General features: G+C 39.2%; 1 protein-coding gene across 4 annotated transcripts in view; it reads left to right on the top strand.

Annotated features, from left to right (window-relative positions):
• Positions 1-14,160, top strand: part of LOC126481806 (SWI/SNF complex subunit SMARCC2) — a 98,032-nt gene that overhangs the window by 36,088 nt on the left and 47,784 nt on the right. For all 4 annotated transcript variants that reach the window (XM_050105789.1, XM_050105772.1, XM_050105781.1 and 1 more), the window contains exons 5-6: positions 1,432-1,631; positions 4,655-4,753. In XM_050105789.1, the coding sequence (XP_049961746.1) occupies positions 1,432-1,631; positions 4,655-4,753 (299 nt within the window). The remainder of the gene's footprint in view (positions 1-1,431; positions 1,632-4,654; positions 4,754-14,160) is intronic.

The following is a 14,160-nucleotide window of genomic DNA, read 5'->3' as shown; positions in this document are numbered from 1 at the left end:
AAATTGGGACAAGAAAAAAGTACTATGTTCTGTGGACCACTTTTTGTGCCAATTGTGATATTTTTTTTGGCCAATTTCAGTGCTCTTTTTTGCCAGTTTAAATGTTACTTTCTTCCACTTGTGGTATTATTGTGAATTTTTGGTGGTATCTTCTCACAGCTTACTTTTGAAGTAGTATATGTTATTTATTTTGTGTCATTATTTTATTGTTTTAGTTTGATAGGTGTATTTTGATTTTGAATACATCAATTAATTTATTTGTATTGCTATCAACATGACGTTAATTTACGTTATTAATGTTAATCCTATTAAATATAATCAGTTATAGAAAGGTAACTCTACAGTCATACACTTGACAATTTTTCAAAACTTCAGAATTCTCTTCCGAGATATCATGTCATCACCATATCATTATATTGTGAAAGCAGATATCCAGTGTCTATATTTTGCAGTGAAGACAAACTGCCTTCATCACAACATCAGTAGGCTGATAGAGGGAAGCCAAACAGGTGCCATGTTATGATTTACATGTTTTACATATTTGGTGATTTTTGTATTTATAATTGCATACTATGCAAATATACATTCTGATTGATGGTTTGCATCATTTTTGTTGATATGCTTCACAAAACATGTCACAAAATGTGACATTAGTGACTCAAAACTGGTCATTGAAAGCAGGGTATTTTTGTTTAATATTGTATCTAAAGCCATAATTGTTTATGCAGGAAATGAACTGTTATTTTAAGATTACATGCAACCCCCAGTAGCCTTAAGAAAAAAGTCAAAAACCACTTTCAACATTCAGTAAATATCAGTTAGCAATATTAGTAAACTGCTTTACGATGTTTTTATACATGTTCAGGGAAGATGCCAATTTTTGCAATAACTCGTAAAAGAAAACAGCTTATCTTACACAGTACCACTAAAAACTACTGATTTCACATTATTTTTAGCATTATCATCTATGTGAAATTTTGTTGTTCCTAATTAAAAGTTGTACTAAGAAATTATTGCACTTCTATGCGATGTTAATACTGCAAACAATTTTGTACTCTTTCCAGTACAGAACTCCCACTCATGTGTAACATGTTGCACCCCTCCTCCCCCTACTCCCCCCCCCCTCTCTCTCCCCCCCTCTCCCTCTTCCTCTTCTTCTCCCTCTCTCCCTCCCCCTTCTCCTCCACATTCTCATGCTGGTTTCCTAAATGACTTCACTCATTTTGTTACCATGGTGCTCTAAAATCCTGAAGTGTATGTTGTATATTGTGTTACTAGCCTAACCAAATATAATATTTTTAGCGGAGAAACATATTGCTTTGAAGTACATGATTGTGTAGAATGAATGTTCCTTTTTCAAAATTTGTTTAGTTATAGTGTGCCTTGAAACAAAACTGTGGTGTCTTTTAAATGTCTTATGTAATGTGTCAGATAATGAAGAAGAAGCAACACACATAATCTATCCCCCATGCGATCCATTGGAAGAAGAGTATGCACGCCCTGTTATGAAACGTGACCGATCAGTATTACTTCATTGGTACTACTTTCCTGATAGCCATGATACATGGACTAATTTGGAATTGCCTGTTGATCCACCGGACTCACCAGCACCTCATGCTGGACCATGGAGGGTAAGCTTGTGTTAACCTTTCATACCACAAACAGACAGTGGAAGCAAAGATAAAAAAAGTGACAGATAGTGTAAATATCTTTTGTGACTAGTGAACCATATCAACATATTAAATTAGTTTTGTTGTAGCTGGTAATGCTAATAGCACACAAGATACAAAATTAGTCATCCCATATGACATCATGGTAATACCATATAAAACCGTATCTAGCCTCGATAACAACCTTAATTCGATTAAGAAGAGAGCCTACAAATTTCTTCATGGTTTGTTATAATTAGCTGAAGCCACTCTTTGACGACTGGATCCCATACACCTACCTAATTGCTCTAATATTGATTGCTGAGTTTCATTAGTTTTTCCAAATAGTCCCAGAGATGTTCTAAGGGATTAAGATTGTGTGATCTAGTAGTACAGTTGATGTGCATGAGGTTGTATTGGTGTTTGTCAAACATGGAATGTACAGGGCTATTACAAATGATTGAAGCGATTTCATAAATTCACTGTAGCTCCATTCATTGACATATGGTCACGACACACTACAGATACGTAGAAAAACTCATAAAGTTTTGTTCGGCTGAAGCCGCACTTCAGGTTTCTGCCGCCAGAGCGCGATGAGACAAAATGGCAACAGGAGCCGAGAAAGCGTATGTCGTGCTTGAAATGCACTCACATCAGTCAGTCATAACAGTGCAACGACACTTCAGGACGAAGTTCAACAAAGATCCGCCAACTGCTAACTCCATTCGGCGATGGCATGCGCAGTTTAAAGCTTCTGGATGCCTCTGTAAGGGGAAATCAACGAGTCGGCCTGCAGTGAGCGAAGAAACGGTTGAACGCGTGCGGGCAAGTTTCACGCGTAGCCCGCGGAAGTCGACGAATAAAGGAAGCAGGGAGCTAAATGTACCACAGCCGACGGTTTGGAAAATCTTATGGAAAAGGCTAAAGCAGAAGCCTTACCGTTTGCAATTGCTACAAGCCCTGACACCCGATGACAAAGTCAAACGCTTTGAATTTTCGGCGCGGTTGCAACAGCTCATGGAAGAGGATGCGTTCAGTGCAAAACTTGTTTTCAGTGATGAAGCAACATTTTTTCTTAATGGTGAAGTGAACAGACACAATGTGCGAATCTGGGCGGTAGAGAATCCTCACGCATTCGTGCAGAAAATTCGCAATTCACCAAAAGTTAACGTGTTTTGTGCAATCTCACGGTTTAAAGTTTACGGCCCCTTTTTCTTCTGCGAAAAAAACATTACAGGACACGTGTATCTGGACATGCTGGAAAATTGGCTCATGCCACAACTGGAGACCGACAGCGCCGACTTCATCTTTCAACAGGATGGTGCTCCACCGCACTTCCATCATGATGTTCGGCATTTCTTAAACAGGAGATTGGAAAACCGATGGATTGATCATGGTGGAGATCATGATCAGCAATTCATGTCATGGCCTCCACGCTCTCCCGACTTAACCCCATGCGATTTCTTTCTGTGGGGTTATGTGAAAGATTCAGTGTTTAAACCTCCTCTACCAAGAAACGTGGCAGAACTGCGAGCTCGCATCAACGATGCTTTCGAACTCATTGATGGGGACATGCTGCGCCGAGTGTGGGAGGAACTTGATTATCGGCTTGATGTCTGCCGAATCAGTAAAGGGGCACATATCGAACATTTGTGAATGCCTAAAAAAACTTTTTGAGTTTTTGTATGTGTGTGCAAAGCATTGTGAAAATATCTCAAATAATAAAGTTATTGTAGAGCTGTGAAATCACTTCAATCATTTGTAGTAACCCTGTATTTGTGGTGCCTTGTGAACACGGTTGATGTCATCTTGAAAGATGATAGTGTCTACAGCCTACTCATCAGGAAAATGTAGAAGATAGGGCAACAATTGGTCACTGAGAAGATTGAAATTAGTATCCTGGTTTATGTTCATGTTAGCCTGAATGAGGAGGCCCAACTCATGCTACATAAAACTCCTCTAAAACTTTGCAAAATCACTTCAAATGTAAACTACTGGGTTGTCAGTGAACTTGACATCTTTTATAATGTGAAAAGGGGCAAAGCCCTGACCAGCCAGACCTCATTATATGCCTCCATTTAGCTAGTGTCCAATTTCTGTTATTTGGTCCATTGAAATGCAGCTTTGTGTGCCACTGTGAGTGGTGGTCTTTTGACAAGTATAACTCCAGATGTCCAATGCATAATGTTCAGTTTGAAACTGGTTGGGATGGACCTGCATTCACTGAGAGCAGCAGTTCCAGTTGGTTTTAAAACCAGCTGTCATTCCTTGTCTCCAACCCCTCTTGGTTAGGATCTTTTCATTACCATTTTTCTTACTTATATTACATGGATGTGAATGGTACACCATTCCTTGTATACAGATTGGATGGTCTGTGTTGATAATGAAAAAGTTGAGTGTTTTCATTCATGGTGTAGTTACTGCCACATCCAAACACGGTAGCTCCTTTGTGCCATTCTATGATGTCTCCATGTCGACAACCACACCATGCTAATTCCATACAGTTAATTGGCAGATAACTTCACTGCTATGACTTACATCAGCATCATGTGACCCACTGGTACGACATTTACAGTCTCTAAATTGCCTTTTCGGAACAGAAATGGTAACTTCTTTTCTCACGGTGAGAACGTATTTCCTATGAATAGGCAAGTTAATCCTGCATAAGCTCCTTTCTTCACATCATCTTTCTTCTCAGTGGCAGTCCTCTTTGCTCATTTCCCTACCACAGCACTTCACATTCTATAACTGCTTCTCATCATTTTCCTTTCTGTCTCAGAAATGTAAAAGTAATTGCAGTTGTGTGCCTATCTTACTATCTGGTATAAAGATGTTTGTAGCTTTTTGTAGTGAGAGTTGTGTTGCTTGTCATATGAAATACCTTTCTCCACTGCAGTGATATAAAAATTTAATTGAGTGAGATTCAGTTCACTTGATTGATGCTATTTTTATTTGTTTATGTGTTTTGTGTTATTTTTTGTTATTGTCATTGTATATTTTTAAAGGTGGTGGCAACGTGGGTGTCCGATCTTGAACAGTACAATGAATGGATGACTGAAGAAGATTATGAAGTTGATGAAAATGGCCGGAAGAAAGTACACAAGGTACAGTGTGGTTGTTGAACCAAATACTTGGCAAAAAATTAATAAGTAAGACAGTAGGATAAGTAACTGTTATTCATGTGGGGTAGCTGTACCATACTAACACAAAAACTAAAGACTGAATAACAATAGAATGAAAGAGGATGGCTTGCTATTCACCACATAGAGGTGGTGTTGAGCAGCAGACAGGTACATTGAAAGAAGATTCTTAGATATTATAAGCTATTGGACAGAGTCCTTCCGATGTAGAATCACATGTGCGCGCATGCGCGTTCATGCCCCCCCCCCCCCCCCCCCTCCACCACATACACACACACACCACACACACACACACACACACACACACACACAGCAACTCTTCAATACCAAGGCCTGGGATTAACACAGCTTTAACAATCAAATTTATTATTGTTAAAACTTGAGTTAATATTTGTGATGGTACTGGTTTTGAATTCAGTAGCTTGTGGAATGAGTCATGACCTAAGGCTGTATTGCAATATGTCAAGTGTCACAGTTCATCATCTGCTCAAAAAAGAGAGAAAAGAGGGAAGTTTGCACCACCTGCATATATGTGCATGTGTGTGGACTTAGATTAAAGGAAACAGGGAATGAAAGAATAAGCCTTAAAGAAACTTTATTGTGAAATAAGAGCAAAGCAATAACAAAAACAAAGGCAGTCTGTTCAGAAGTGTACAGCTGTTAAAACATTTCTATTTGAAATTTGACTGATACGTTAATCAGAACTGTCCCATTCTATGACAGCAGCCCTGTTGAGGTTAGCCAGTGTATGAGGATGGTTCCAAAAGTAACACATTGAAATTTTCAGCTGATCTTGAGCGTACTCATGTCAGCCGATACCAAGCCCACCGCTGTAGTTGATTCCTGCCTCTTGGATGAAGAGGTTTATGAGATTGGTGCAGTGTACTGGTTAATTATTACCTTGAAATACAAACCCATTGCTGACATTTTGGCTGTAGAGTTGGACAAGAAGTTAGAGGATCTTGTCCCGATCCTGCTTAGCTCTCGAGAGTTGTCAGACACCCCTGCATAATACTGACCTCTCTCTGCAGAACTCATGGGATTGCAGGTATAGGATGCACCGTCGTGCCTGGCTGCCTACACATTCTTCTATAACTATAATCAGTTGTCAGACAAATCCTGCACTTGTCAGTGAAGAGAACATGACACTGTTGATACTGGTTCCATTCCACCAGTTCCCTTCTTCACTTTCATTGCCTAGAGGCCAAGCTGATCAGATAAAGACAGTAGCATACTGTTTGGCTCAACACAGCTTTTCCAGTTGCCTCTAGAAAGGTAGCAGCAGTGTATGTATGTGCCATAATTTGTAGATAGCGGTCAGCTGCTGGTGGTGTTGACCATGTACAAGACATATCTTCAATATTTATGGTCTGCGGGTAGTGCTGGAGTGTTCAAATGGTGTTGCTGTGATATACGTCAGTTCAACACTTCCCACTCAAAGAACTAATCTTTCCATTGAGTGACAATGCATTCACGGTCCAAACTTGACATAACCCTTCTTGACCTGTTGACAGACTGAAGACATGTAAACAAGCATTCGAGATTAAGCCATGTAAACAAGCATTTGAGATTGAAGACATGGTGCGCTCTACTGAATTGTCCTGAGAATACTTTATTTTATGGAGTATAAGACGCTGCAGACTATATGGTGCACCTTAATTTTTAAATGACTTTTCTTTAAAAAAAAATATTTTTACCATTTTTATTATTAGATTGCAATGTCAGACCTAAAAATTCTTAGTGTATAAAACTGAACTGACCTTTAAAAATCCCGAAAATCGTCATCTTTCCTCTTCCTCTTGCTCTTCATCATCATTATATATAAGATAGTCCTCACTGCCATCGAGGGCATTTCTTACGCCGCACTACATGAAAGATTTAACAATAATGTTTTCTCTCACTCTAGACCGAGACTGTTTTATCCATTGACACACTTGTTTGATTGTAGGTCGTCTGAAAGCTCCCTTCAGTGGAAATTCATGTTGGATTTCATCTATCGTCTATTTGTTCCATTCCTCTCTCATATACACTTTAAATGATCTATTTATTGAGATGTCAAGAGATTGCAATTGTGAAATAAATTCTCCTGAAATAACAGCAAGCTCTGTATTTCCCTGTCTCAGTTTCTCTTTCACGGAGTTTTTTGAATGACTACTAAACTGATCTAGCACAAGAAGATATCTCTTCTTCAATAAAGCATCTTTCCTTCTCTGCCACACTCCATTAATCCATCATTTCATACCAGCATCATTCATCCAATCTTTGTCATGTACATGACGAACAACCACACCTGGATGGTATTTCAGAAGGTTTTGACAGTGTTTTGCATTTGAAAATAATCATTGAATTACCATTAGTACTGTCAGCACAAAATGAAAGGACAACAATGTAGTGCATTTTTTCATGTCCACTTGTTTCTGTAATTAAATATAATACAGGGAAACATTCCACGTGGGAAAAAAATATCTAAAAACAAAGATGATGTGACTTACCAAACGAAAGTGCTGGCAGGTCGATAGACACACAAACAAACACAAACATACCCACAAAATTCAAGCTTTCGCAACCAACGGTTGCTTCATCAGGAAAGAGGGAAGGAGAGGGAAAGACGAAAGGATGTGGGTTTTAAGGGAGAGGGTAAGGAGTCATTCCAGTCCCGGGAGCGGAAAGACTTACCTTAGGGGGAAAAAAGGACAGGTATACACTCGCGCGCACACACATATCCATCCTGTCATGGCAACAGTTCTTTTACTTGGCACGTCAAATGTCAGAGGAATTTCCTCCAAATCTGCTATTTGGTTTAGTTCCTCATTGGTTTTGTTTTGATGTTGAATGATAAAATGCTGTAAAGATAATATTTTCTCTTTATACTTGTTTGGCATTTTCTGAGATAATTTGGTTTTGGTTCGCATGCTAAGTCGATGACGCTTCATAAACCTGAAGCACCAACCAACTCCACCATTAAAGTCTGTTAAGTTCCACTGTAACTCTATCTTCTGAGCATGTACAGTGAAACCTCACTTTTACACTTTTCAAGGGACTTAAAATATGGTATAAAATGCAGGAAAATTTGAAATGTTGGTAATAACATTTTAAGCTATGCGTGGGACACCCTCTTGCATTTTCACACTTGATATATCATGTGTATATAACAGGCATCAAAAGACTTGTCAGTGTCTTGTTTATCATCTAATATAGGTTTATTATGTAAGAAAACCACTGATGTAACTGGAACTGCTAACTGGGAAGCAGGAATGTTTGGCTCAGTTACATATGTCATAATCGATATTTTTGAAAGGCTGCTGCTGTCATTCATTATTTAAATAATGAAATACTACTCTAGTTACATATTTTTTCATGCTTAGCAGGACACGCTTCGAGAAATTTTTTCTTGTTGTCAAGTGCAAATTTGTAAATAAGTATTTTGTGTATCTTAAAACAAAGATGATGAGACTTACCAAACAAAAGCGCTGGCAGGTCGATAGACACACAAACATACACACAAAATTCAAGCTTTCGCAACAAACAGTTGCTTCATCAGGAAAGAGGGAAGGAGAGGGAAAGACGAAAGGATGTGGGTTTTAAGGGAGAGGGTAAGGAGTCATTCCAATCCCGGGAGCGGAAAGACTTACCTTAGGGGGAAAAAAGGACAGGTATACACTCGCGCGCACACGCACACACACACACACCCATCCGCACATACACAGACACAAGCAGACATTTGTAAAGGCAAAGAGTTTGGGCAGAGATGTCAGTCGAGGCGGAAGTAAAGAGGCAAAGGTGTTGTTGAAAGACAGGTGAGGTATGAGCGGCGGCAACTTACGCAGGTCAGTTGGTAAATCACGTGGGTGCTTTCACACGTGGCTCTGTCTTTGATCGCGTACACTTTCCGGGTTACAGGACTGGAGTAGGTGGTGGTGGGAGGGTGCATGGGAAAACCTGTCCCATGGGACACTCATACCTCACCTGTCTTTCAACAACACCTTTGCCTCTTTACTTCCGCCTCGACTGACATCTCTGCCCAAACTCTTTGCCTTTACAAATGTCTGCTTGTGTATGTGTATGTGCGGATGGATATGTGTGTGTGTGCGAGTGTATACCTGTCCTTTTTTCCCCCCTAAGGTAAGTCTATCCGCTCCCGGGATTGGAATGACTCCTTACCCTCTCCCTTAAAACCCACATCCTTTCGTCTTTTCCTCTCCTTCCCTCTTTCCTGATGAAGCAACCGTTGGTTGCGAAAGCTTGAATTTTGTGTGTATGTTTGTGTTTGTTTGTGTGTCTATCGACCTGCCAGCGTTTTTGTTTGGGAAGTCACATCATCTTTGTTTTTAGATATATTTTTCCCACGTGGAGTGTTTCCCTTTATTATATAAGTATTTAATGTGGTGTTCGAATACATGTTAGTCTGCATCTCTTGCACTGCAGTAGTCTTTTTTTAGGTGTACTGAGCCTCCTCAGTAATATCACAAACCACACACACACACAAACTAAATTCACATTGTTTGTTTGTGTAACATCACAAAGAATACATATGTAAACACTGCACTTCACAACGAGAATAAATTTTAAAAACACATTTTGCTCTGCATGCAAAAAATACGTAACCAGTGCTGTGTTTAAACTGAAAACATTTGAGCAACACAAAGTGAATGGCGGTGTCTATGAGTGCTTCAAGTGGCCAAATACCGAAATGCACTAAATATGGTTCGACAAAGGTGTCATGATAATGACAACAGTCATGAAACTCCTTCACATAAAACTTCCGGGCTGATATAAGGCCCTGGTCGAAGTATAAAACTGTCTCCTGACGTTTTGTCTCCCGCAGTCGGAGACGAAACGTCAGGAGACAGTTTTATACTTCGACCACGGCCTATCAGCCCGGAAGTTTTATGTGAAGACAATACCGGCCGTGAAAGCTTACATTGTATGACCAGTCACGGAACTGCGTTTATGCAGTAGAGACAGTTTGGAAATGGTTGTGACATCTTTATTCGAACAAACCTAGTTACTCCCATCAGCCACCACGCCAAGTAGATCTTGGCAGCAGTGGGAAATACAGCACAAATTGTTCCAACTTTTACACGTTTACCAGTTCAAATTAGCTGAGTAGACTGCCCTGGTATCAAAAAACTCGACCACGTTATATTTGTAAATACTACTGGACGGCCAACATCATGCCACCGTCATGGACATAGGAAATTTGATGGGAATGATAAAAAATGTCATAAACGGTGGGAAAACATTAATTCTGGGAACATAAAAGCAGCATTGTACTGTATTTGAATCATTTTTGTATTGCTTCCAATGCCATTTTGATGTCATTTTTTTACTAGCTTGCCAATTGTGGATGGTTCTTTCTGTTGATGAAGGGCCAAAATGCCACTTAGCTGCTCTGTTTCCATGTTTTTCTGCATATGCTAATACTTTCATTTTATAGCACAAATCATTTGAATACCTTTTATTTTTTCCGTTCTGAAACTAGCTACTAAAATATATATTGTACTGTTACCGATAACGCAAATCTCTTTCAATTCAAGTTCACTGGCACCATAATCCCCAATGACACATCATAGTTAGACAGTAGTCTGGGTTTTTGATGCCATGATGTGAGGAAGACAGTGTTAGCAGACTTGTGAGTCCCTGCAACTCATGTTCGTTGTTGACAGTTGAATCCAGTGTCGCCATATTGAGATAGGTTTTCTGTGGCATCGAATATATGGCCATTTTTAAGACTGACGGGAATTTCAAATCAGACACTGGACTTTTTTATATTAATTAAAGTGACAAATTTAAAGAGCATAAAACTAATTCATACCTCAAATGATTACATTATAAAAAATTCATGGAACTTGTTTTTATAAACAAAGAATACTGACTACATAATGCACAAAAAGGCTCAGAGGTAAATCGAGCAAGAAATGGCCATAACTTGGATGCACAGCACTTTCTATGTGATTAACTGCCAGTGATAATTTTTTTCTTCACTTCCTTTTTTGTTTAATTACTTCAAGTTGTGAGGTAATGCCACCAGGACATATTACAAAGTCTGTGTTGTTCTTTGATCTTCCTGCCTGAGTTATCCCCTGAAAGAATCCCGCATCAATATTTTCCATGTGCCTGGTGTTCTGTTCAAAACAACCTTCAACTAATTTAGCAATGGGTTATTTGTCATCCATGGCTTTTCTTGGCATCTAAAGGTAAGCCCTGAAGGCAGTTTTTCTCTTGGTATGGTTTCTCTGCAAGGAAATACATATAGGAGGAGCTTCCTTCCATCTGCTAGTACCCCCAGCATTAATGTCATTCCTTCTTTTTATTGCCAGGTCTCTTACAACATTGGTTCGTAACCTGGGGGTAATTCTACCTAGGGGTAACATGAAATTCACTGAGGTATAAAAACAAAAGGGTTTAATTGTGTTTGGTCACAAAATCTAATTATTTTTTGAAATTCGTTACTATTACTATTATTTCTAAGTCTGTCATACTGATTACACATTACCAGTCATTACACTCTTTTTCCTAATATGAGCATTAATGCATGAAACAATGTGGTGCATGTTACTGCTTATGAAATGAATGTACCTCACAGTCCACCCATCACGCATGTACTTTGTGCCAAGCACATATGACAGTAAAACTGAAGAGTGTATGTGTGTATGTCTGGGATCTCTGCCCAAACCTGTGGATCGATTTCAACCAAATTTGGCACAGAAACAGCAGGCCTCACAAGTATCAGCAGTGTGTGGTTTATAACCTCAAAGTTCAGTAGGAGAGGAGATACTTGTTGAGCAAAATTGTGCTTTTTCCAACCCCTGGTGTATCGGTTGCCCTGTGCAATGGGCTTGTTGTGTGGGAACAGTATCTGTCTGTTTCAGTGACCAGCTTTGCATGGCAGCCTGTCCATCAGGGATAAATAAATGATTTTCAAGCCCCTGGTGTGCAGCCTTCCCTGCGTGACAGACGTCATTCGTATTCAGTTTGCAACAATGAATGAAATAATTAGAGCACAACACAACAGTCACCATGTAATGCCTGTTGGTAGAGGCCAGATACGAGGGTTGGAGCTTAAATAGTGGCAACTATTTATTCACAACTGATACAAAAGAGTTAAATGTTCGCACCTGTTACTGTCCTTCAAAGTAGCCACCAGCGTTGTGTAGAACCTGTTGCCAGCAATGTGGAATGCATATCAAAAGAAATGGGTGTCTGATCAATGTTGCCCTAGCAAATAATCATGCTGTTTTCTTAGGTTGACTGTATGATGTTGATACATAACTTTTTTTTTTTTTTTTTCAAATGCTATGGGAGGTTGCTGAGCCAGTGTTGCAGTGCGTCCTAATGTAAGCTCCCCTCTCTTTATCGTTCTCATGCACCAGCCAGTTCAATAATTTCTTGAGTAATTGGTAAGTCTTCATTACTTTTCTCTTGCATGTAGTGGGGAATCTACTGCTCCAGTTCATGAAACCATCCCCGCACCGGTCCCTGAAAGTTTCGCATGTAGAACTGGCATTCTTTAATTTATTCTTCATGTGATGCCACGTACAAACATTTTCTTTTGTGACAAAATTTTCGTACTGCTGCACAGTTGTGTGTGACATCTCTTTCAAAAGTCACCGTTAACTTGAAATTAGCGTTTTATTGTCTGTATGAACCACAAACTCATTGATCCGTGTTTCTCGGCAGTCACTGCTGTAGTTTGCAACCATTTTGATTTGCTTGAAATTACGGTAATTGAAGCTGCTACAATCTGAATGATTATAATATGTTGACCTCTCTGGCACCTTTCAGCTGAATCAGTAGAAATTATACCACATTGAGTTAATACTGTTGGAAAAAACCACATAGTGGGATGTACATAACATACGTTGACTCACTTGTGACATCCACAGAAAAATAAAACCTGTTGATGGAAAGACAAGTCTATAACTTCTCCCCTGAGAATCAGAATGTACAGTTTTATAAACGTTTTATTGCAGTTAAATATTTCTCATAGCCCCGAGTATGATATTTGGATTTTGTGCTCTTCAAGAAAATGCCTTATTACAAGCATTTTTTTCCCCATTTTGTGACAAATTCATTGAATAAAATGTTGTTGGTGATCTTGTTGGATTAAAAATCGAGTGCCACACGTTCACTGAAAAAATTCCAAATCATAAATGCAGCTCTTGCTTCATTCTTCTTTCATTATGACCAATTTCACAGAAAGCCTCCTTTAAAGTCAAAGAAAATGGAAATACCAGAGATTGTGCCATTCTGATTTCATTGGTTCCTGGCTTAATGGTTGCTTGGCCAGTGCTGGGCATGAAAACCAAAGAGCCCGTTTTTTAATAACAACTTGAAAGAAAATTTCTGTGAGTCATATAAGTGTACCCCATTGCACACCACATGGCATAAATGAAAATCTTTGTTTTGTCTGAATGACTCTTTCTTTGGTTAGTGAACTTCGAATTATGAATTAAATAATAAAACAACAAAAACAGTCAATTTTTGACAAAATAATATGATTGGATAGATAAAAAAAATCTACTCACCAAGCAGCAACAGAATGCACACATAAAAGGAGGTTGTAATTAGGCAAGCTTTTGGAGCCAGTGGCTCCATCTTCAGGCAGAAGGGTTGAAGGGGAAGGAAGAGGGTTGAAGGAAAAGGACTGGAGAGTTCTAGAAAAAGGGGTAGATTTCGGGAAAGTCACCCAGAACCATGAGTCACAGGAGACTTACCAGACAAAATAAGAAAGAAAGACTGTCTTTCCTTCTCATCCCATTTGGTAAGTCTCCCCTGAGCTGTGGTTCAGGGTGACTACCCATTTTCCTAAACCTCTCTGGTCTTTTTCCTTCACTCCTCTTCCTTCTCCTTCAACTCTTCTGCCTGAAGAAGGAGCTACTGGCTCCGAAAACTTGCCTGATTATAACCTTCTTTTATGTGTGTGTTCTGCTGCCGCTAGGTGAGTAGATTTTTTAATCTATCCAATTAAATTATTTTATCAAGAATTAAATAAAAATGTGGATATCTTTATGCAGTAGGGATGACTCTTTCAGCTGTATTTGTAGGTATTATTTTATTTGTGATTGATTTTGTTGAAACGGTACACCAACTCTTCCATGACAGCAGGTGACCATGTGGACACTGGGTAATCATCATTGTACATCTCAAAGCAGGCATTAAAAATCAATGTTCGTTGTGCTGAAGATGGTGTGCTCTAACGTCGAAGTCAATGGCAAATAAAATAAGATGTACATATGCAGCTGAAGGTGGTGTAAAAGATATTGTAACAGCTGTCACCCCATGACCTGTCAAACAGTGGATGTGTGGAGATTTAATGTGAATGTTATGATTTTTGAAATGTCATCAGAATTTAATCTGTATATGTTTGA

This window comes from Schistocerca serialis, chromosome 1 (genome assembly GCF_023864345.2).
Source record: "Schistocerca serialis cubense isolate TAMUIC-IGC-003099 chromosome 1, iqSchSeri2.2, whole genome shotgun sequence".
Lineage (NCBI taxonomy): Eukaryota > Metazoa > Arthropoda > Insecta > Orthoptera > Acrididae > Schistocerca > Schistocerca serialis.
Note: the sequence above shows the minus strand (reverse complement) of the source record. Positions and strands in the feature narration are given on the sequence as shown.